General features: G+C 41.7%; 1 protein-coding gene across 1 annotated transcript in view; it reads left to right on the top strand.

Annotated features, from left to right (window-relative positions):
- Positions 1-22,914, top strand: part of EIF2B3 (eukaryotic translation initiation factor 2B subunit gamma) — a 92,465-nt gene that overhangs the window by 43,457 nt on the left and 26,094 nt on the right. The window contains exons 6-8 of the mRNA XM_042873322.1: positions 2,510-2,599; positions 20,670-20,800; positions 21,389-21,582. Of these exons, the coding sequence (XP_042729256.1) occupies positions 2,510-2,599; positions 20,670-20,800; positions 21,389-21,582 (415 nt within the window). The remainder of the gene's footprint in view (positions 1-2,509; positions 2,600-20,669; positions 20,801-21,388; positions 21,583-22,914) is intronic.

Genomic DNA, 22,914 nt, shown 5'->3' with positions numbered 1-22,914 from the left:
CCGTATCAGCTGTTCTTCTGACTCGCTCATTTTTCATATGTTGTAAAGATTAGCTGATGGCGGGGGAGATCAGAGGCGTGGGGAGGGAGTGTGGCTTTCCATATTAGTAGCCAGATGCTCATTTGAAATGGTGATGGAGTTTGCTGTTATCTATTAGATTATTTGACTCCTGTTCTTTTACCTGAAGATAAACTGGTTTAAGTGTTAGTCAGTGAAAATTGGTATCATCCTTAGTGGCTTGTTATGAGACAGTGCTCTTATCAGCCCGGGTTAGCGTGGCTATTTTCTCCTCGAGTCTGGTTTACAGAAATCACAGTTTTGTTTATGCATATGCCCAAACTTGCCTGTTTGACCTCTGAGATGTGATTATAATATTAATCTATGGGACTATTCTGTTGCGCATCTCTTAGGTGGTCTGTGTTTCAGAGGATTTTCACTGTGGGACCTCCCTCTTGTTCAGCACGACATTCCGTTATTGTTCATATATTCTACACTGAAAGCCAACTTAGAGTGGTGCTCCAGTTCTTCTTGTGATCTGGCTGGACTTTCAGCACTCGAGGTGTGATGAAGCTGCTGAAAGGACAGCACTGTGCTGCTCTGTCTGCTTACACAGATTTTAAGTAACTCTGTTGTAAAGTTGCTTAGCTACTTTTGTTTAATGCTTGCATGTAGTTACACATCCTCAGTGCACTGAGGTGTAGCCAAACAGTGTCATTTCAGTTTGCAGGTGGGGAGACTGGATGTGTGAAAGCTGCTCAGATACTGGCATCAGAGCTGGCACTTACTGAGGAATTCCTGGCTTACGCTGTTCTGCTTATAGCCTTGTTACCTTCTCCTGCCTTGTATTTAAAGGAAGCTTGAATAGAGAGAAAAAAAATGGCATACTGGCACTGAAGCTGTGTCATCTTCAAATTAAGAACTGTTTTTTTCCTCTTCTCTCTCTCTATAAATATATTAATTAATATATTCATTTTATAAGTACAAGAGATCTTTTTTTCTCAGGGAAGATGGAAAAATTCTCTATCCCATAAATCCCCAATGAGGAAACCATCCTCTGGATGCAGAACAGTAGCAAGTTTGCGAATTTGCAAATGCAAGGCCTCATTAAACTCAGTAGATTCCCTTTCCTTGCATAAAGAACATTGCTATTTGGGCTGACTTCCACAGCAACATCTGGGCCACTGATAACATCAGTACTGGAGCACTGCTAGGTGAGCTCATGTTTTGTTAATGAGGTATATCTATCACTTCTTAGTACCAAATACTTACTCCAAAGTGCCATACAACTCATATACAGGAACTTTTCCTTACAAGCAGGCCTTACAGAATGTATCACTAGTTAATAATACCCTTGGTTTGATTTGAATGACGTGCTTGAGAAATGCCATCTGAATTCATGAAATCTTAAGACCTTTGGTTGTTCAGTGTTAATCAAGATATGCTCTGAAAAAATGGCTAGAATACTAGAATGCCTTGGTATACTAGATAAGTTTGGTATTAGCAAGCATTCGGTGTGTTAGTATTGGTTTATTTATCCATGTACTAGCCTAAGTTGAGTGATCCCTTTACTTAGCTAATTAGTAAAAGTGATCTTGATCGTAAACATCTGACTTTAGCGTGTCCTGGAATAAGAGAACAAAGTTGGCTGGAAGATGCTGGTAAGATGTATTCATTCAGACTCCATTACAAAATCTGGGTGTCAAAGGAGAAAAAATGAAAATATAGGTCCTTTCAGGTATCGGTTGTGATTTCCTTCCTTAATAGCCCCACAACATCTTGAACCATTCCAGTATAATTGGACTGTTGGCTTTGTTCTTGAAACAGTGGATCTGATAGAGACTTCTGAGTTACTGAGATGCTAATGTGCCCCTGGTTTGAAAAGTAAGAATTCCCTGTTTGCCATTGTTTGGCTGATGATGAGAGGGAGTTTTCCTGATGCTTTCCATCTTATTGGACTGGAGGTACAAATGCTTAGTAATCGAGCTATGGCAGTCATTTGTAATGCATAGTGCTGGGAAGGTGGGCAGACCCCATCTCCTTCCCCTGTTTGCCTCCAGGAAGAGCTGGAAAAAAACACAGTAGTGTTGTGTTTGCTAGTGGAACATGCACAGCCTTGCATATTAAGGCAGGCACTTAGCCAGAAGCTTTGAATTATTGTACCCTGACATTACCCACTGTAACTTTTAGCACTCTGGGCCCATTACTTTGGCTTCCTGCCCAGTAATGTGCAATTTCCACTTACATAAGAAGATGTAGCAGGAGTAATGACTCCTTGGAGGAGGTGTTTTCTTTCGCAGCAAATCAGCCCAGGGCCAGCAGGTGTAAGTTTGCAGACAGAGTCCAGTAATGGCAGCCTGCACTATTTTCCTGTCTGATAATCCAGCAGTGGGAAGAAAGAAGCAGATCTACCTTTGCAAACCTCTCACAATCCACTGACTTCATTGCAAAGCCAAAGTCTTGCAAACAGGCATGCAAAGCTCCATGATTATCATTTTTTTTCCTCTTCTAGGCACCCCAGGATGCACATCAGAACAGGGCTGATGGATGCCCATCTCTACTGTCTGAAGAAATATGTGGTAGACTTCCTTGTAGAAAACAGGTAAGAAACCAAACACAATGTAAAGTCACAGCAGGTGTTTGCACTGACAGGTGCTTCAGACTGGAGCTTTTAAAGGGAGGTTTGCTTCATTAAATTGGCTGACAGTGGAAAATAAGCTAATTAAAAACAAACAAACAACTTCAATGTCATGAAAATGCTAAGCATTATGCCTGGCTTTCTTGCTCAGGCTTCTCTTTTAATCTAGTAATGGCAAAATAAAAGCTAAAATTTTTGCTTCGTTCTGCATCTCTTTTTATCCTCATGTAGCTGTGTTTCTTGGCTGCTCACTTTGCCAGGGCTCCCCCATTGTTAGGGCTGTGAATACATTTCTGACCTTTGGTTTCCCCCACCACAGTCTGTTTTGGCCTTTGAAATCACCTTTCCTCTCCCCCCTCACATCCAACACCGCTGCAGGTGGGCTATCTCTGCAGCATCCTATGTTTTTAGCTTGTGATGTTCCTCTGTCAAAACTCTGAGACCACCCACTGAGAGCAAGAAAAACATCCATTTATGGAAGTGCAGAAGGATCTTAGCTATAATATTTCATGAAATGGACAAAAAAAAAAAAACCACCCTTGTTTATCTTTAAAAAAACAAACAAATGAACAACTCTCCTCACAGTAAGTAGTTTGGTTTTGGAATTGATGTCTTGTTCCTAGAATTTTTGCAGCTCTCTCATCATGTACATCACATATATTGAATGCTCGCTGACTTCTCAAGAGTTTTTCTCCCTTTTAAGTAAGATGAAAGATAAAGGGGTTGAGTAAGTGTTATGTTCCTGGTGCTTTTCTTAGTAGATAAATTGATGTGAGAAAACATTGTGGGTGGGTAAGTAAGGGGATTTGTGGTAGCCTTGACCATATACAAATCTGGTGATGCAGTTGTGTATGTGTTCAAAGGAGCTCTTTGAATAAGGTTCTGGGAGTGAGCTAAAATTAAGTGGAAAATCTGTGTTAACCCTCAGGGCAATTTCTTACCATGCATAAGAATAAAGCTTATCTGCTGCTGTGACTGGCACGTGGGAGCATTGTGCAAGTCATTTTAGATCCCATTGGTGTGTGAGAATGCCTGAAAGGTGAGAAGGCTTCAGGAGAAGGCATTTTAAATCTGAAATAAGCCTTTTATTACCTATATTTTAAAAAGTCACTGACATCTTGGACTCTGTGGGTTCTGTGGAAGCATGAAGCAGTGTGTATGCATCTCTTTTGTCATAATACAACATGTAGAATTAATGCCTGGAAATCTCAGCCATGCAGTTTTGCTGGGATTAGGCACTGCTTGAATATGTGGAAACATTTCACACATTCAGTTTTTTTCTTGGTATACTTCATTCTCTTTTGAATTTGGGTCGTTGTGTTTGGGGAACAAGGACAGTCTTTGTCTGACATGTCACAGTGCATGAGGCCCCTAAACATAAACATTGGTCATTTCAGATTTCAAGGCTTTATCCTGTTTCCATTCAAGCTGGCAAAATCTTTGCTTTTATGAGTGGCATGATTTTGCCTAAACTCTATTAACCAAAGCCAGCGGAGTGAAATTCTGCTCTGCATTCCCCAAGTTGCCTCCAGATCAAGTCTTCTGGATTTTTGCAGGTTTATTCAGGGCTGTTTCTTTTCCAGAGATCATTTTGTCTGTATTGTTTTATGAAGCTGTCTTTATTTTACATAAGCCTTCATTACATGTACTGTCTAGCTGCTGTGATCCTGTGTTCCTCAGGTCTGACTGCCACATTTGCCTTACTTAAACAGCAGGTAGCTGCCTCGTTCACTTCATCACATATATGCTGCTAATCCTTTGAACTGAGAGGGAGAGAATCAATTGCTAGTAATGTGTTTAACTGGCAGATCTGGAGAATGGGCCTTTTGCCAGGATGAATAAGTTGGGCTTTCAGGCTTCTGGCATCGGTGGGCATTTGTAGCTTGTTTTTCTTTGCTAAGGAAGGGGAGGACAGTGCATACCCAGAGATCTTTCCTTGTTTGGCAGCAATATGCCAGGACTTTTGAAAGACCCTGCATAATATTTTTCCCTCAAAAGTCCTGACATCGACATAATTGTTTGGGTTTGGGGAATCTTTTTAATACTTTGGGTTTTAGTCTAGAGAAAGCGTACAGTAAGACTTTGCCTCTCTGCAATTTTGCCCCAGGACTGGAGAAGCTCAGATGCCTTGTTTAAGTTGTGCGTGTTTAAAACTAACAGCAGGGATTGAAGTGAACAGTGAAGCTCTTGTGTGGTGCCAGGAAGTACTGACACAGCGTACTTCCTCAATATTACAATATTTACATTGTGTTAATATTTTAACAGCGAGGCTTGATGGCAGGCAGAACACCTTTTTTCATTGTTTGTAGTTTTGTAAAGCATTGGGGTTGGTTTTGTTTTTGTTTTTTTTTTGTTGTGTTTTTTTGCTGTATTTAATTCAAATTGTATTTTGACTTACGAGAGCAGAAAAAATCCTGCCCAGCAGCAAAAATATCAGGTCCTACAACTGGTCACTGCTCACCATTCTACAGAGGAAAGTTATGATTACTTCCAGGTCAAAGAATTGCATGAAAACTATTGTGGTTGTGTGTGTGGGATCTGTTGCTCAAGTGGGATAAAAGCCCAGCGTACTCCGAGTTTAGCTGCTGAGATGTGGTTAAAATGGCAACCAGCTCTCCCACCGAGAATGTAGTTTGCATATAGCTGCACCTGTAAGAGTAAATTGCATTCCTCTGCTTTGATCAGGTTAATATATGCGTTGTATGTAAAGTCAGAAATCGCTAGCAACTACTAGGAAAATGGGGACGGGGGGTGAACTGGCTGACATCTTGTTTTGTCCACACACGTGAATCTGATGCTAGGATTTGGGACAACTCTGTAATATGACACCCATAGAAAAAGGCTCCGTTTATTGTTCAGTTCCCAAACGGAGCATTATACAGAGGTTTTGTTATCAGCACGGCCGCTGTCTTTGTGTTGCTGGACAAACCCCTTAATGTGTCTGTGCGCTTGTTTCATCTTCTGTGTGGGATTGTTTGGAGAATAATCAGTGTGTGTTTGGCAACACTGAGACTGTACCTTGGGGGATGCTTGGAGAGGTCAAAACGCTGTTCGGGAGTTGGTAATTCAGTTCGTAGTCCTTTAATACATCTTTATGAACTATTTTAAAAGGCCTGAATAACAGATTCTCTTGCCTGAAGTCTTATTGTGCTTTAGGAAACCATACGAGTTGCTGAGTTCTGAAAACAGAAATCTGTACTGCCTTTGAATGAAAGTCAGAGGAAATGGGCTGTCTATTAGAAACCCCTCAAATCTGTACATCCTGACAAAAATGAAAGACAACACGGGCCTAAGAGTCTTTACACCTGGGAAATAAACTGCTTTTTCTTTCCTTGTCGAGGAGGAAAAAATGGAGTTTGGTAGTTTAATGTCTCCATCTCCATTTATCTCTCAGCCTCCAGTTTAACACGCATCTTTGTGAAATTGAGGCTTCAGTCATGTGACAGACCTACCCTTAATCTGCCAAAGTGAAACACAGGTGGTTCCACGATGACCTGGGGAACAGCCAAAGAAATTACTGCCCCAAGCAGTTTGTCCTTCCTTGCAGCTGGAATTGACTCCTTCCTCTCTCTCTGTTCCACTGCACCACCAGGGTGGACCCATCCTCCCTCATCCTCCTTGCTGTGACTCGAAGCTCTACTCTGCTCAACTGCACCACAGCTTTGCACAGTTAAAAATCTGTTCTCCCTGCGCTCAGGCAGGAGCTTTTCTTTCCTAAACATTTCATTTTTCAGAATAAAGCTGGCCTTGGATGCTTTCATTTGGCCGTAGGTGCTGCTCTGCATGCAGCGGGGAAGGCAGACAAGTGCTGGCTGCTGGAGCTACCCTGCCAGCACAGGGCAGCGACAGCTGAAGGTGAACACCTGCACTGCGTGATGAACTGCACAATATTGCTTTTCTTAAAAAGATCATTAGGCAGGTCCAGCCAGCAGGCAAGACAGCAGCAGAGGCTGTAGCTGGCTGGGGGCATGGCTCCACCCCACAGCTGGCGGGCCTCACACCCCTGGGGCCCTGGGGTGGCAGCCAGCACAGTAGCCAGTCCCCTTTTTGGCACTCTTCTGAGTGCTAGGTTGGAATCCTGCCTTGTTGCTGCATTCAGGGCAGATGGAAGAAGAGAGTCCTTATTCCTTTTTTCCTTGTGAACTTCATCTGTAGCGGAGGGCAGATTCTGGCTTTGTGAACCCAGGGCGTTGCACAGACATGCACCCAGACTTCTTTACTACGTGCTGGCAGTTTGCTTGCTAACAATCCTGTCAGAGCTACTAGCAAAGGAAATGTGATCAAAAGTGAAGTTGTCTTGTTGCATTCTGTTTTTTAGGTTATTTCTAAAGCTGTAGCCTGGTGAAATAATGTACCTGATAGGGGGAAGGGAGGGTAAAAATAAAGCAATCCTTTGTTTTGAAAATTTTAAGTTTTGAAGGTGAATCTCTCTTTCTATCTTGCCTAGATGTTTAGAAGTATATAAGCAATATGCTTTTATGATACACGTGTACATAAGTGATATTGTACCCAGTCATTTGTTACCTGTATGTGCACATCTGTTACATGTGTTCAGATCTCATCTTGCTCACAGCTGAAAGCAGTAGCCGTGTGCAGTCTGCCATTTCCACCTCTTACTGAGGGATACCAGAAAATCGGAGGCCAGATTGAGGCTGCTTAAAACAAGGAAGTATGGGGTCATACTTCTTAAGTTACCTCTGCGAGTCATTGTTATTAAATGCTTACTTCACAAGTCAAACTCCTGGCAGTTAGGAAGTGCCACAGCTGAGGATTCCTGTGCAGCATTGTGATTCTGTATGTGCCACACATTACAGTGCAGTTTCCAGTTACATAACTCTGTTCTTTTTTCTTCTCCTCTGTGACATTGCATCATTTGGCACCTGAGATGTTCAGTGAAGGAGATACTGTTTAACATTATATTTAATTTCTGTAGTTAAGATTTCTTTCTTCTCACTGTTTAAATGTGTTCTGAGGATAGGGTAAATGCTTTCCTGTCAGATTCAGATGTTCATTGCTGCTACTAGAATAGTCTGTATGCATTTCCTTAAATGTCTTTCCAGCACTTCTGTTGAAGAAGTCTTTCTCCATACTCAAAAGGGAAGCTAAGGCACACATCAGTTGAAGTTTGAAGCCTCTATATCTTCAGTATGCTGTTTTTCAGTCCTTACTATCGTACAGAGTTCTTGAAATGCTGGAAGAATCTTTTCTATTGATGATAGTTGCAAGGTGATGCTGAGCAAATCAAAAGCACTTAACCAGTAGCAACCTGCAGAAGTTGGATTTGTGATCTGCATTCAGCAGCTTCTGTAGATTCCTGTGACAGAAGGGAATTAAAAGAAAAATAGTTTTTCAGGCATCATTCATTTGCTTTAAATATTAGCAGTTCTCTTGCAGCTCTCTGCCTTGTATATTTAACACACATGTTCTAACAAATGAGGCAGGCATTCTTCTGCCTCATTACACAACCTTCATTTATCCCCAGGGCATAGTGCATCTTTACATTGAGTGAAGAAGAAATGGAGACTGGGGAGAGAGAAGTAGGTGAATACGTTTTTAAGGCTTGTGTCATAATCTGTACACACAAGGTCTTAATTAGGGTTGTATAAGCAACATAGGTCTGGCTTTTCTTAATTTGTGTGCCCAAACTGTTACCCTGATGTTCATTTAAAATTGTGTTTAAATGTGTGTGTATATATGCATATGGAAGATACATGTATCAGTTCTAAGAATGAGATTCATATATATGTTCAATGAGGCTACTGTGACTCCTGCTAGTGGAGTAGCTGTTATCAGCACAGATTTATCACCTGTCAGGTCGGCCAGCAGAACGAGATCTGATGCTCTGAATTTATCCAGCTTGGCTGGAATTTGCTCTGTTACTCTGAGGAGCAGTGCATAAAGCAGCCCAATTACCTTGTAGGATGGGACTCAAAGAATGAGCATGCCCAACGTAGAAGGACTAAGAAAATTTAGCTGTAAAAGAGGTCTTCTCCAAGTGTGTGCCTACAGTGGTTTTTCAGAGTGAGTTTGATGTAGTATGGGCACTTCTTATGTTTATGAATGTAACACCCTGACAAAAAGATGACTCTGTGCCAAATTGCAAGCATGGAAGTGCAAGAGCTTTTCAGCAGAGTAGCTGAAATATTTTTAGCATGGACAAAACAAAGTATTTTTCCATAATTTTGTTCTTGGAAATAGCGGAGACATTTTTGATGAAGCAGTCCAACAAAAATCAGCTTGAGGCAAACACCTGGCATGGGTAATTTCAGCCAAAACAGTTAAATTTTGGCAAAGTTTATAAACAGATGAGAACAGAAACTTCCAATAGGAAATGATAGGCAATTCATCTATAGGCACCCAGGTTGTACCACCTCCAAAAGCTATTCGTCTTGCATTTTGTTGCTTTTTTTCTAAAAACAGATGCCATTTTCTTGTTTGCTCAGATGTTACAGCTTCTCCATCGTGCACATGGGTGGCAATTGAGTTTTCTAAAGTAAAGAGATTCTGAGTTCAGAAGAACCTGGTTCGAGTGCAGAGTCACTTGGGAACTGGGCAGCTCTGTGGCCAGGAGGAATGATGTATGTTGCTGGAAGGGCAAGAATGATAAACAGTGGCCCTGTAGTCACTTTGAAAGCTCCGAGTAAGCATTCATGGTGCCTGGTCCTGGCCATGCTGAGTGCAGATATCGAGCCCCTGGGAAATGCACTGTTCCTGGGACTCCTGTCTTGTGGGGTGCTGGAGCTAAGGGAGCGAGGCAGCTCTGTGCTGCGAGATGGCAGAAGTGCTGCCTGCCAGGATGTGCTGGTAGAGAAGCTGTTTTCTCAACATGACGAATTTGCAGTAAACTTTATAGCCAAAGTCAGCATGACTTGTTTGCAAAGTCAAACGCTGTTTTTCTGAACTGCTGAAATACATAAGAACAAATCGCGTGAGGTCATTTTGCTCTGTCTTTCCAAGCTGCTTCAGCTGTGATCCCAGAGCAGGCTGCTCTTCTCTGCTCCCCTCTGCCCTGTCCTGAAAGCCTCCGCTGGAAAGGGAGAGGAAGGCTTGCTGTCTGTGCTCAGTGTTCTGACATCTGTGGCTGTGGGAAGAGCTGAAGTGGAGTCGCAGAATGGCTGGGGTTGGAAGGGACCTTAAAGCTCATCCAGTTCCAATCCAGTAGTCTTTTGCTGCCCTCCAGACCAGGCTGCCCAGAATCCTATCCAACCTGGCCTTGAACACCTCCAGGGATGGGGCACCCACAGCTCTCAGGGCAGCCTGTGCCAAAGCCTTACCACCATCTGAGTAAAGAATTTCCTCCTGCCACCTAACCTGAATCTCCCCTCTTTCAGCTTAAAACAGTTCCCCCTTGTCCTATCACTATCAGACCGTGTAAAAGCTCGGTCTCTATCTGGTTTATAAGCTCCCTTTAAATACTGAAAGGCTGCACTGAGTTCTCTCAGTGAATTCTCTTCTTCAAACTGAACAAGCCCATCTACCTCAACTTTTCTTCATAGGAGGGGTGCTCTGAGCATCTTTGTGTCCTCCTCTGGACCCGATCCAACAGCTCCGCATCCCTCCTGTGCTGGGGGCCCCAGGCCTGGACACGGTGCTCCAGATGGGGCCTCACAAGGGCAGAGCAGAGGGGGATGGTCCCCTCCTCCTTCCTGCTGCCACCCCTGTCGATGCAGCCCGGGGTACAGCTGGCCTTCCAGCATGCAGGAGCACAGTGCTGGCTCATGTCCTGCTTCCCGCCCATCGGGACCCCCAAGTTCTCCTCAGGGTTTCTCTCAAGGAGTTCTTCTCCCAGTCCAATACTCACATCTGGGACGATGTGAGTATGCCCTTTGGATGGCATCCCTTCTCTGCCATAAATGATAAGGGTGGTATGAGGAAAGCAGAGCATCTCTGAATGCTGGAGGTGCGAGTGACTTGTGCTGAAGCTCCTGCTTCGATGGCTGTGTGCTATGCTGTACACAAAGGCCCCTGCAGGTTTATGTTAAGGTACTGCCCAGACTAAACCAGTACATTTTTTCTTTTCCCTCTCGAAATGCCTTTTTATCATTCAGGCTGTCACCTGTGTTTCCTGGCAAGGACTGCTGGCTGGGGGAGGTCTGGCAGAGCTGAACACCCAGCTTGGTGGTCTTTGTGTGGCTGCCTGAAAGATGGCTTAAAACAGAACCTGCTCTGTGAATACCTGCGAGTTAACATGTGTCAGCCGTGTGGCTGGAAGGTTTCTCCTTTGCTGAAAAGAGAGATTTTATAATGAATACTTTCCTTGTGATTTAAATGGGTAAATAAACAAATAGCTCCTACAGGAAGTGTACTGTGTACGGATAGGGCAAATAGATTGTAGCTCTCCAAACAAGGAAAAGAAGATGAAAAAAAAAAAAGAAAAAAAGAAAACAAGCTCCTTCTTAGTGCATTTAATCTATTAGAATGTGAAATAGCAATTTATCTTTTCCATTTCCTTTCCTTGTCAAACACATCCAGCTGTTGGAGCTTTCTCTGTTTCTTACTCGAAATGCCAGGAATTGAATTTGTTGATGTTGTCATCTTCTTGCGGAGTGTCATTGCTTTTATCACCTTCCCTTGATACCCCTTGTGCTCACTCCTGTAACCTCAGGGGGGAAAAAAGCCTAATGATTCACAGTAGATTTAAACAAATTAGGATTTTTCAGCAAACCATTTCTGTAATAAATATAATTTTTCTTCCTGTTAGTGAACTACCTGGGAACAGACATATCTTTGGATGTGCAGAATTGGAGCTGCTTATCTTTATGAATAACTGTGGATCTGTCTTTGAGACCACAATATGCCCTATTGGCCACACGCCGGAGTCTCCTGAGTTACAGTTAGCACAGTATTCTGTTCGTGCAGGCAGCTCCCAATGCAAGTTTTTGTAAAGAAAGTGTTAAAATCTGTTAATTTGTCCTCCAAGCATGACTTACAGCGTCAGATAGTGACCCTTTGAGTTCCCTGTGAAAAGTAAATACGTGAAGGACACGCAAAAGGCTATTCAAATGGCAGTGCAGGCATTACAGAAAAATGTCGATTGTGAGGGACTTCTTGCAGTCCTCTAATCCATCCTTCTGCTCAAAAGAGAGCTGATTTCTCTGTTGCTCTGGGCTTTTTGCAGTTGTTTAGAAAATCTGAAGGATGGAGTCTGGGCCTTGTCCCAGGACTGTACCACTCACTGGAAATTCTGTTTTCCTTACATCCCAACTGGAATTTCCAGTGTTGCAGCTTGTGTCTGTTGTCTCTCACCATTTTATTGTGCAGCTCTGAGAAAAGTCTGGTAGTCTTCTATGTTAATTGACTTCTGGTAGTGGAAAACTCTGATCAGATTTCTCCGCAGCCTTTTCTTCTCCAGGATGCACAAACCCCACTCCCCCAGCTTCTCCTCGTGCATCATGTGCTCCTGGCCCTCTTGGTGGCCTCAGCTGGGCTTGCTCTGATCTGATAATAAACATTAAAAATTAACTATTTTTTCCACTGTTCCACACAGTTGTGGTTTCCTTGGGTATAGCCTTCACTCAGTCTGCCTTTTATCTTTGTATGAGAGCAGGGATTTGAACTGCTGGTGAATGATAATTCTTTCATCTACTTCTGAGTTGGGTTTGTTTGTTTGTTTATTTGTAAGTCATCACCGCTTGGACAGTGTTATCCTAAGCATTCTTTCATCAGTGCAGTACATTCTCTTCCACAAAGCAGTACTTGCATGTAAGCTAATACTTGAGGTGAACAGATTATCTTGTTTTGTTAGATGTTTTCCTGTGAGGATACAGTCCTTCCATGTGATGTCATGGCATATTTCACTCGTGGTGGAAGGCATAATTCTCTTACATTTTCTGTTCACATGGCCTGAACTCCTCCCCAAGATTTTGCAGCTTTAAAGAATTTTCAAGGTAATGTTTTCACTTCTCCTGTTCTGGTTTGTTTCTAAATCTCTTCCATACCACATTCTGAAATGCTAAGCTTCTACTCAAGACTTGAATTTTTGAAAAAGAGAGCAGATAGTAATTGTTTCCCTCCCATTCTACTTCTCAGAGTTACTGTATTCTAGGTGTTAGTTCCACATCAAATTTCATTGTGCCTCAACCAAGGCAAATAAAATGTGAGCAATAAGAAATAACAGTGCCCATAGCACTGTTGCTGATTCCATTATTTCGTTGAATCATCATGGTTGGAGACTTTAACTTTCTGCATATGGGAAGGAGAATATGTGCTGCTAATGCTGATAGAGCCCACATGTCTGAACAGAGGTGTTTTCAGCAGGCAGTGAATTATCTGTAGGTGATTTTTTTTGAGTTCCAGTTTGAATATGATGATAGAGTGTGCAGTAAGGACTGGTCAAAGCATATTGTCTTCAATTAAAATGGAGCAATCACAGAATGCCTCATTTACAATAAGAAGTAAGAAATTAAATATATATGTGTGTGTATGTATGTATATATACATGTATATATACATAACATTTTGAACAGAGGTGGAATTCATCGGCCAAAAAACTTCAAACTGAAGTTTTTCAGGGAAGGATAAAGTGAAAATTGACACAGAAGCAAAAAGCATTTTGATCTTTTCATGGGAGAGTAAAACACGTTGCACATGCCCTAATAAAGACAGCAGAATTGTTCTACAGGGAGAGGTGGAGCAAGGATTAATCATCAATAATGAGGGGGGGAATTAAGGTAGAATGTTTGTTCGGACAAACAGTGGGAAGTGGGAATTGTACAGGTGATAGCAAGACTGAAAGGATGAAGCACCAGAGCTTCCAGGTGTTCTCCCAGACTGCTGGAATGCTGGACATGTTGTTAAGACTGGTCAAGAGCGCATCCATTGGAGTGCAGAACAGCAAGCATAGCATCTGCATGGAGAAAAAGGGCAAAGTGATGTGAGAATCTTCAGTGCCTTTAGTGCGTCCTCAGTGGAGCAAGGTGAAAGATCTTAGCATGAAGATGGAGATGCATCTACGTTTTTTGATACTGAAGTGCTTTATACAGGCAAGTGATGAAGTGCTTAAATCTATCTAAACGTATACAGCTGAAGTTTACATAGTTTCAGTTTTATGGATACAAGTCTACTTGACTAATGCATCAGATGCATGTGTTTATTTAGGCACGTTATCAGAAAGCTTCTGTTTGATGCGCTTTTCAGGAAGGGAGCCTGATTTCAAAGGCATTTAGAACAGAACTGATAACTCAGACACAGATGGCCATAAAGGCGGAGGTGGGAGAGAATGGGGAGAGATGAGTTCTGGCAAGGAAGCACATTGGGTGCAGGTGCGCTTGTTTGAGAAGAATGGGATGCTGTCTGGGAACGAATGAGAGCCATTCCTCAGCAGCTCATGCAACCTTCCAGACACCCTGGGTGGCCTCCGACGGCCGCAGCCGTTGGTCAGAGATTTCTAAAAATGTCCAAGCTTGCTGGCATTCCCCTGCAAAAGATGCGTTAGTCTGGAGCTGTGTGGTGTTCCGGGCTGTTTTGGGAGTGGGCAGAGTTAAGGTTACACGGATGATCTGAACTAATTGTGTGCATGCTTTCAAAGGATTTAACTATGTAGTTGAGGAGTTTTACCTTCTGTGGTCAGGTTTTGAAAAAGCTGTCTTGTTTCCAAAGGGCTTTTTGGCAGAAGTGGAAGTAGATCCCTTCTCCTTCAAGTGCATCCAGACTTGGTGGAACTTGAGAGCAGCTTTTATGTATGTGGTTTGCATCCATACCATCCCTTTCCTCACTTTGATCTCGATCCTCTCTGTGTTATGGTGTCTCTGACTGGCACTGGTGTGCTGCCATCTGCTTTCCCTCCATCATCCAGAATGCAAGGATTCCACTGGTGATTCTGTTGCTTTAGTCATTCATAATCTGTGTGGTTATATGGGCTCGCTCTGCAATGGCTGCTAACGGTGCAGGAATGGGTCAGAATTGAAAGTTTGGTTTAGAAAATAATATAGAAAGACAAATGAAGCACAAATGCAGTCATGTGGAATTGCCTTCTCATAGAACATTTCTCAAAGTTTGCTTGTGTTCACTGTAGCTCCACAAATAATAAGACACTGAGAAAAATCTTAATTAATACGAAATTTGGGAAGGGTGTCAAAGAGATTTACTCCTTTTGTAGTAGAAATTTTGGGAGTAGAAGAGGACAGTACAGCAAGAAGTAACATCTGTTTGATGCTACGAGTGGTGCTGGAGGTTTTTGAATCAGACACGAGGAACTGCTTGGTGATTTATTGGCTTGCCTGATTACCTTGGAGATTTCCTTTGTTATAATTAGCCTGGGGAATACCAAAAAAAGGCAAAAAGATTATTGGAAGATACAGGAGGAGAATTTGCCTTCTGCATGGATGTGGCACACCCAATAAATTTATCATCTGATACTTCTTCCTTTTGTATACAGTCCTTGTCGGCTTTCTCCACATTCTTAGCATGTCTCAGAAATTCCAGCATTTTTAGTAGTGAATCAGTGAAAAGAAGGGGAAAAGGACTGTAATTGCTTTTTCCATTGTGCTTGTTAAAACCACATTGTGGGAAATGGACCCAAACACTGTCTTTTAAGTGGTGTTGAGTCTGAGGCAGGTGCTATTAACTCAGGACTGCATTAACTCTTTTCAAATCTCTTTCCTGTTTCCTTGAGGAAACATGCCTGCTGTATATACGTGGCAAGGGATGTTTGCCTGCCTCTTGCATTGACATTTTAATTTGGTCCATGATACAAATATCATTTCCCTAATCCCCCTTGCCCTGACCCTGTTTTGTCTTTTCTTCAAAGTGAGTTGACTTTTTTTTTTCATAAGGAGGGGGGAGGAGATGGGAATGGTGGCTGGCTGCTCTAGTTTGGAGCATTAAATGCTGGGGAAAAAAATCTCAGAGTAACTGTTGTTTCTTTCTTTGTATTCACATGGAAATTTTTAATCTCCATCAAAGGATCAGGAGAAAATAACGTGGAGATTCAACAAGAGAGCTCCCAGCTTACATGGAATTTTTAAATGTTATTTGGCTTTATCCTTTAAGCGATGAGAACCATGAACTATGTACCTACAGCGTTCAGAATTAACTTTTCTCTTTCTTCCAGCACACCCTCCTTTTTTTTTCCCCCTTTCTCTCTCCCTTTTTCTTACATCTTTATTGTTCTGAGTAACCGTGCAACTTTTTTGGCCAAAACTATGAGTGCCTTAGGATTTGTTTAGTTGTATTTATGTATACGTTTCTAACATTAATTACGAGCACCAGTCTGAAATACAGACTCATGTTTCCTTTTGATGTGATCTGAAGAATCTTTATGGAAAGACACTGAGCTACAATTAGAGCCCAACGCACTGTATGCTTGCAGAATAGTCCAGGGCTAACATTGGACTGTTGAAAAATAAAAGAGACAAAACTAGGTATCAGAAGAGCTCACGTTCTGCTTGCTTGTGGTTGTGGTTCGCAAGCACTATCTGCACCTGTAGTAATAGTGGTTGTGCTAATAATGACAGCAAGTGAGACCCCCTGGAACCAGCCTAGGAAGGTGAGCGGTGGATTTCACAGGTGGGTGCTGACAGCAATGGTAGTTTTCACACTTCGTCACAGATTAATAAGAAAGGGAGGATATTAAAATGCTAATACTCATTAATACTCTTTTATGGGTTTAACGTGAAACATGGAAAATGAAAATGAATGACAGCTGGTAAATGGAACTGACAGTCCTGCTCAGGGCTGTAAGAAATAGCTGCAGGAAATAAAAGCTGTGTGATCCCCATTTCTGCATTGAGTCATGCCAAGCAGCATCTCCTAGTACTGAGATTTCTGCAAGATAACTTACATTTGGACTTAAGTAGACTGTTTTATTGCTGTAAAGTACTTGTTGAGAATTTTTCTTTACCAGCATTGGCCAGAGGGCTGTTATTCTCTGTGTCATCTGAAAGACAGTCTTCAGCAATATAAACACCTAGAGCAGAAATAACAGCTCATTGAAACATAATTGTGATATACCTTTGGCTTTTTGTTGGTTTTGTTTTTGTTTGTTTTGTTTTGTTTTAGGGTTTTTTTTACATCTTTTGTGTTTGTTTGTTTGCTGGGTTCAGTTGGCTTCATTATTCTTCGTTTCTCACAGAAGTTTCAATAAACTTGCCTGCATCCCAGAGGCAGCTGCATTTCAGCAACAAGTTTAATCTGGCTCCCTGTGGGCCATAATGGATGCAATGTAATGTATGCAATGCAGAGAGGTATGAGCTTCAAGCATCCAAAGAAACTTAATTCTGCTGTATCACAGACCATTCTGTTTGTGGGTGAAACTCAGTGAAAAATTCTGCATAGCTGTGTTTAAATATGAAATTGAAGGATGTAGGATATTTTCACCGAATGTTCTTAATGAGTTAAAATTCTGACTTCAGCACAAAGCTGAACTCTGCCTTTTCTGTCATGCAGCAATGCCAGGAGGATCCAGTGCGCAGGGACCAGACGTAAAGGAGTTCTAAAATCATGGCACTTCTTTCTCCCATGGCAGCAGTACTTAGTAAAGTACTTAGTAAAGTGGTTTGACCAAGTATCTTCATGTTTTACATTTTAAATAAGTTTAACCTTGTATATTCTAGGTTTGTAATTCTTCATTGTGAGGAGAGTTACCAGGTCAGTGCAGGACAGCTGAGTGTAAATGGATGATGTGCTCTGAGCTAACATTAGATATACAATTTGCCAGGATTCCTTTGTTTTTTATATATAAAAAAAAATCTCTTGGATTTCCAGCTGTTTCTTGTGTATGAGTTCATCTGCCATGCTGTCTTCATTTCCCCTGTGTACACACTGCCACTTGATGCTAATTTCCCATTTAGTTGTGACCTATTACTTGAACAGAAGATTCCATCCTGTAGTTATTCCCTTTCATTTGCTTAAAATGTTTTTCTAATTGACCCCTTCCCAAACTGCTGCCCCATCTCCCATTGTTCTCAATGAACTGAAGCCCCCAGGTGCTGCAAGGCTAGTACTCTTCCTTCACAAGAGACAGTTTATTGGCACTGTCAGTCTTTGGCATTTGAAAACAGAAAACCTGCTACTTTTTGCTGAGGTGAAAACAGGCAGATGTCACTTCAAAAATAAAATGTTAGGGAATGAAGGACCACAAAAAAGGCTTGTCGCTTTGGCTGAGTTTATGGAAGCATGTTTGTTTTGGCAGACGTTTCTCAAAAGCAGGTTCATTTTTGTCGTCTACACCGTCTGGATTTGCCTCTGAGGTGTCAGACCATGCTTACTCACATTTGGCTTATTGTTGGGTTCATGCCAAAGTTTTGTATGCCCTCCTCTGCTCTGCCCATCCGTTCACTTTCTTTCTCCTGGATATGGTCAGATTTCTCTTTATGGGTATTTCATTCCTACTTCTTGGTGCGAGAGAAGAAAACAAGCTTAGAAACATCTGTGATGCCAAGTTTTGCCATTTGAAGAGAATACAGAACATTGCTTTCTTCAGAACGTGCAGTCTCACACTTCTCAGTATATGCCTGTGTAGTTCAGGATTTTGTTATGAGAGATTTTAACACTCCGGATCCTTTTTGGTTTGTTTTCTCCTTACCCTAGATTACAGGCAAGCTGCTGCTTCCAAAGTCTCGATAATTTTTCTTTGACAAAATTTCTTCAGTGCTATTCCTGCTTTGATTTGAATTCCTCTCCTAGTCCCAGCCAAATGTTTGCTTTGCCCGGTTGTTGACAGATAATATTCTCACGCTATCACTTCATATTTCCACGATTGCAAGATCTGTCACAAAAAAATCCTGGATTTTTGTCACTGAGAGCCTTTCTGTAAATGTTTTAATTCTTTCCAAAGGCAAATTCCTTTAATGTTGCAAATATATTCTGTTCAAAAAGCAAGCAAAGGCAAACGTTCCCAGTTTTCCTTTTCCAGTAAGAAGAGTGTGTTCCTGAGCCACATCTTACGGGTGACCCAAAGATTTTCTCTACCTTTGCTTCAGGAATGTGGTTAACACTTCAGAGAATTGCAGGAACACTTTCGGTATTCAGCCAGGAAAGAGTAAAACATCCAAAAACAGTCCAAACTTTGTCTTTCCCCCCTTTCCACTGCTTTCATTTCCTACCGTGTTGTGTTGTCCTCTGCATCAGGCTATTTGAGACTGCCAAATACTTGGATATTTTATAGGTAATATATCTTACAAATGCCATGGCCTGCCTCTGAGGGAAACACGGGATTGTCGGTTTTGGATGGAGTATAAAACCTGAGCAGGAAATCATTGCTGAATGGCACAGCTGCAGACAAACATTTCAGGCTAGTAAACTGCCCATCTGCACAGCCACACGTGTGCTGGGACAGCCGTGGTGTGCGGCTGCCAGTGGTTGGTGCTGGGAGATGCTGTGATTAACAAATGGGGGTCTGCTTCGTTAGTTCCTGAAATGCTGCTGTCTGGAGATGACTGTAAGGTTTGGAAGGAGGAAGGGAGGTTGCAGACTAGAGAAGAATCACAGATCCAGGGTGGCTCAGATGATGCTGTTGTGCCAGCTGGAAGATGTGACAGCCTACAGTGAAGGACTGAACTCCACAGTTTGTAGAGAAGGAAAACGCTGTGTTTCTTCTTAGTCCTGAACCAGCGATCGCATCTGGATCTTCCCCTCCAAGTTACAGACAGCGAAGACTGTCTCGCTCTTTAGTTGTGTTTCACTGTCGTTCACCTGAGCAGGGACCTGAGGGGGTGAGCTGTGTTCCTCTAGCAGTGAGCTGTTTAAAATTCCGCTTTGCTGGAGTTTTCGCCAACTTAAATCTCTTCAGGAAGCTCATTTTAGCACTTTCCTCTTTTAAATTAACCTGGTATTTGTGCCTATTTTTGCTATTTCCTTTGTAAATAGCTCCTCTTTTTTACACAGTATCTTTTGATGAGTTACGTAGCCAAGCTCTCTGTTTAGTTCTCCCAGGCCCTCCTCTGAAGTTTAGCACTTCCTGTTATACGTGCCAAGTTTGAGTTTATTTTCCACATGATTTTCCCAAGCACTACTTTCAATAATCCACAATTCAGTAACAAATGCAGATTGTTAAAATAATGGAACAACAATAAAACTCTTTTAAGACTGCAGCTCATGCACTGCAACTGTAAAAACTATTCATTTGTTGTGGGTTTTTTTCCAAATACTTTATTGAAAAATAAAACTACCTTCTAATAGTCAAAATTAAATTATAAAAGTTATAATCCCATTGTACTGCAAGCTTTCTACACTGATATTTGTCTGTTGGGGGAGGTTTCTCTTGATTTATTGCGATGCATAGATGGCTTGGGTTGAAGTTCTTCCTTGATCACAAACCTTTCATAATTTCCCTGACCTTGGTATTGGGGTGTCAGAAAGAAAAACTGAAGTCTGTACACAAGGAAAATGAGCCAGCTGAGGTATTGGGAATCTTTTCTATTGATTATGATGTATTTTGGATCGGGCCACCTAAAGAGTGGGAAGCTCTTGGAACTGATTAAAATGTGTTGATTTTGTTTGCTTAAAGACTGAGTCTTTAAAATGTTTTTCACATTTTGTGTGAGCAGGAGGACATCATTAATGTCTGTACCATAAATGTCTTCACTTAAGAATCAGATATTTCAGATAACTTTGAGCATTTCCACATTTTGATCATAAACAAAATGAGCTTCTGTGGGTTTTTCCCTATAGGCACTTTATTCTCTCTTTTCCTGTAAACAGATGCCATTTTTAAGCCACATAAAATGGATTGCAGTTGTGGCCATTACGATATTGGCACTGTTCTACATTCCAGCTGCACACAAGCACGAATTGCAGAGTGGTGCCTTATTAAATTATAGGCATCTCTGTTAAGATACAGGGGAATTACTTCTGAAGATGAAACTTTTTCCTTATTTGCAGTCTTCCTTTACAATTTAATGCGTTAAGGAAGCACGTGAGTAATGCGCATTGCCTTGGTGCCACTATGTTATGTGTATATGTTGAACTACCAGGCATTTTTATCCATCCTCGTGAAAAACATGCCAAGTATCTGTTATTGTTATGCAAAAAAAAAAGGAAGAAGGCTCTGGAGTTGTAGTGTTTGTGGACTTAATGAGTGCATCTCCTTCCCCAGGACAATCACATCGCTCCGGAGTGAGCTGATCCCACATCTGGTTAGGAAACAGTTCTCTGCTCCTACATCATTGCAGCAGGGACAGGACAACAAAGAAGAGGGCCGAAAGAAAAAAGAACAAGCACCTCTAGGTCAGTATGAGTATCAAAAATGTGGTGAATGCTTAAATCACCTATGCTGCAAATGAATTATTGTATAGAAATATTAATTATTTTTTCTTGTACTTTCTGATGGCAAAGGTTCTAGTAATTTTCCTTTTCAGACGGTATTGTGCATTTAATAAATATTTTTAGTGTAAATCAAGCATCAATCAGCCAGGTGCTCCGTATTTATTTTTCCAAAATACAGTATATGTAAATGCACTTTTGAAAACGTAACTTCAGGAGGAAGTTCTATTGTGTAGAGCAGCAGACAAAGCCATAACCAGGAATTTGATGAGATCTCAGATCTTGACATTTATTTTTAGCATTTCCACAGTCTCCTTGTGTGACCTTGGGCAAAAGATCGCATCTGTCCCAATCCCTTGATTCCCACCTGCAGAATAAAAATAACACTTACTCACTGCACGTGATAAAATCTGCTAATGATTGCTCAGTATCTAACCATTCGGGTGATGTGGGGCAAAGATCTCCCCTCACCAACAGTATTTTAATAGTACTCCTCTTCAGAAAGCATTTCATTAAATCCTGTCTAACTTCATGCATGTGTGTGTTCTCCAGACATTTATAGTTTCATAAAGGAAGATAATAGCTTGCTGAAACCTGCTCCAGATAACTCCTGTTGGAATGATCACAGAGGAGATATGAACGAAACTCTCCATGAAGGAAAAATACGCTGCTACGTCCATATAATGAAAGAGGGGCTGTGCTGCCGAGTCAATACGCTTGCATTGTATATTGAAGCTAATCGACAGGTGAGAACAGTGAACTGTCGTGAGAATGCAGCAGTTTATGGGACATTTTAGGCTCCCTGTGTGAGTGGCTCCCTGTGGTACTGCTGAGCAGTGCGTGGGAATTGAATCGGTGCCGTGTTATCTAGGTGCATCACCCTCCTGATTGCTGCACAGGGACGTGAGACAAGGAAGCACTTCTGTCACTAATTTCCTCCACAGCTTTGATTTAGCCTAGAAAACTACCACAGATATTCTGCTGATTTTGGGGAGTGACAAAACTTGCAGCCAAAGAGCCAAGAAGTGTGGAAAATAAGGTTGGAAGTAGCTTCAGTAGTTCATATAGTCAGCATCATCTGTGTCCTGAAGGCAAGATCAGTTCTGGCTGGACTCTTCCTGGCAGATGTTTATCGAAGTGATAATGACAAAGGTTTTTAGTGTTTTGCAGGAAGTCTGAAAACTACCCATACATTCAGATTGCCTAATGCTTTCTATTATGAAAGAATTATTTTGTGAGCAGGCTTCTCTACGGTTGCACTCCAGGTATACGTAGAGGTGAAATGTTGATCTGTTGCAGCCTTCAGTTACTGTCACGTTAGTGAGAATTCATAATATAAAAGATCAAAGAGAGGCATAGAAAAATCCTAGCTAACAAGCTGATGATTGGTAGCTTTTATTCCTAGTGTGAAGATTTTTTTACTGCACTGCTGATGCAACTTAAAAGTTCTCATTTCACTCTCGAAGCGATGAGCTTTGTGCTATGAGATGGGGACAGTTTCCTCTAGTTCTGAAAAACTGACAGGGAGTGCAGTAGGGTGAAGCTCAGGATTTCTGGAAGCAGTGCTGGTAGAACAGTACAGTTGTACTGGGAGTCCTGGAGGTGGTCACTTCCTTGCCTTTGAGTTGGTTTCTTTTTCACTAAAATTAGTGAATGAATTTATGCAAACTTAAATTGCAGTGTGGCAGAATGAATTCACACACCGGAGCTCTTTATCCTTGGTTCCTGTAGATGAGCACAGAAATAAAGTCATTTGGGTTTTTTTGTTTGTTTGTTTGTTATTTGCTCTTAAGGATGTGAGGAAGTGAAGGGGGTGGCAGCACTGCTGTCAGAAAGAGAAAAATTTCCTCAGGAACATCAGTGTGCCCAAAGGGTTAAGAGAGAATATCACTTGCTAGGGAAGTGTGCGTGTACATTTGGCAGCAGCCACTTCAGTAAAAAGTTATTGAGTTGAGCCAGTCAGACTCCATGTGGGTTTTTTTTGTTGTTCTTTTTTTTTTTTTTTCCCTTAACCTAAATATTCTACATTTTGGTCAGTTCAGGAAATGTGTTTGCTCCTGGGTGGTACATAGAAATAG

The sequence above is a fragment of the Lagopus leucura genome, unplaced genomic scaffold, assembly GCF_019238085.1.
Source record: "Lagopus leucura isolate 7727_CA_CO unplaced genomic scaffold, USGS_WTPT01 Super-Scaffold_100009, whole genome shotgun sequence".
Taxonomy (NCBI): Eukaryota; Metazoa; Chordata; class Aves; order Galliformes; family Phasianidae; genus Lagopus; species Lagopus leucura.
The sequence above is the reverse complement of the archived record's forward strand: the minus strand, read 5'-3'. Positions and strand labels throughout refer to the sequence as shown.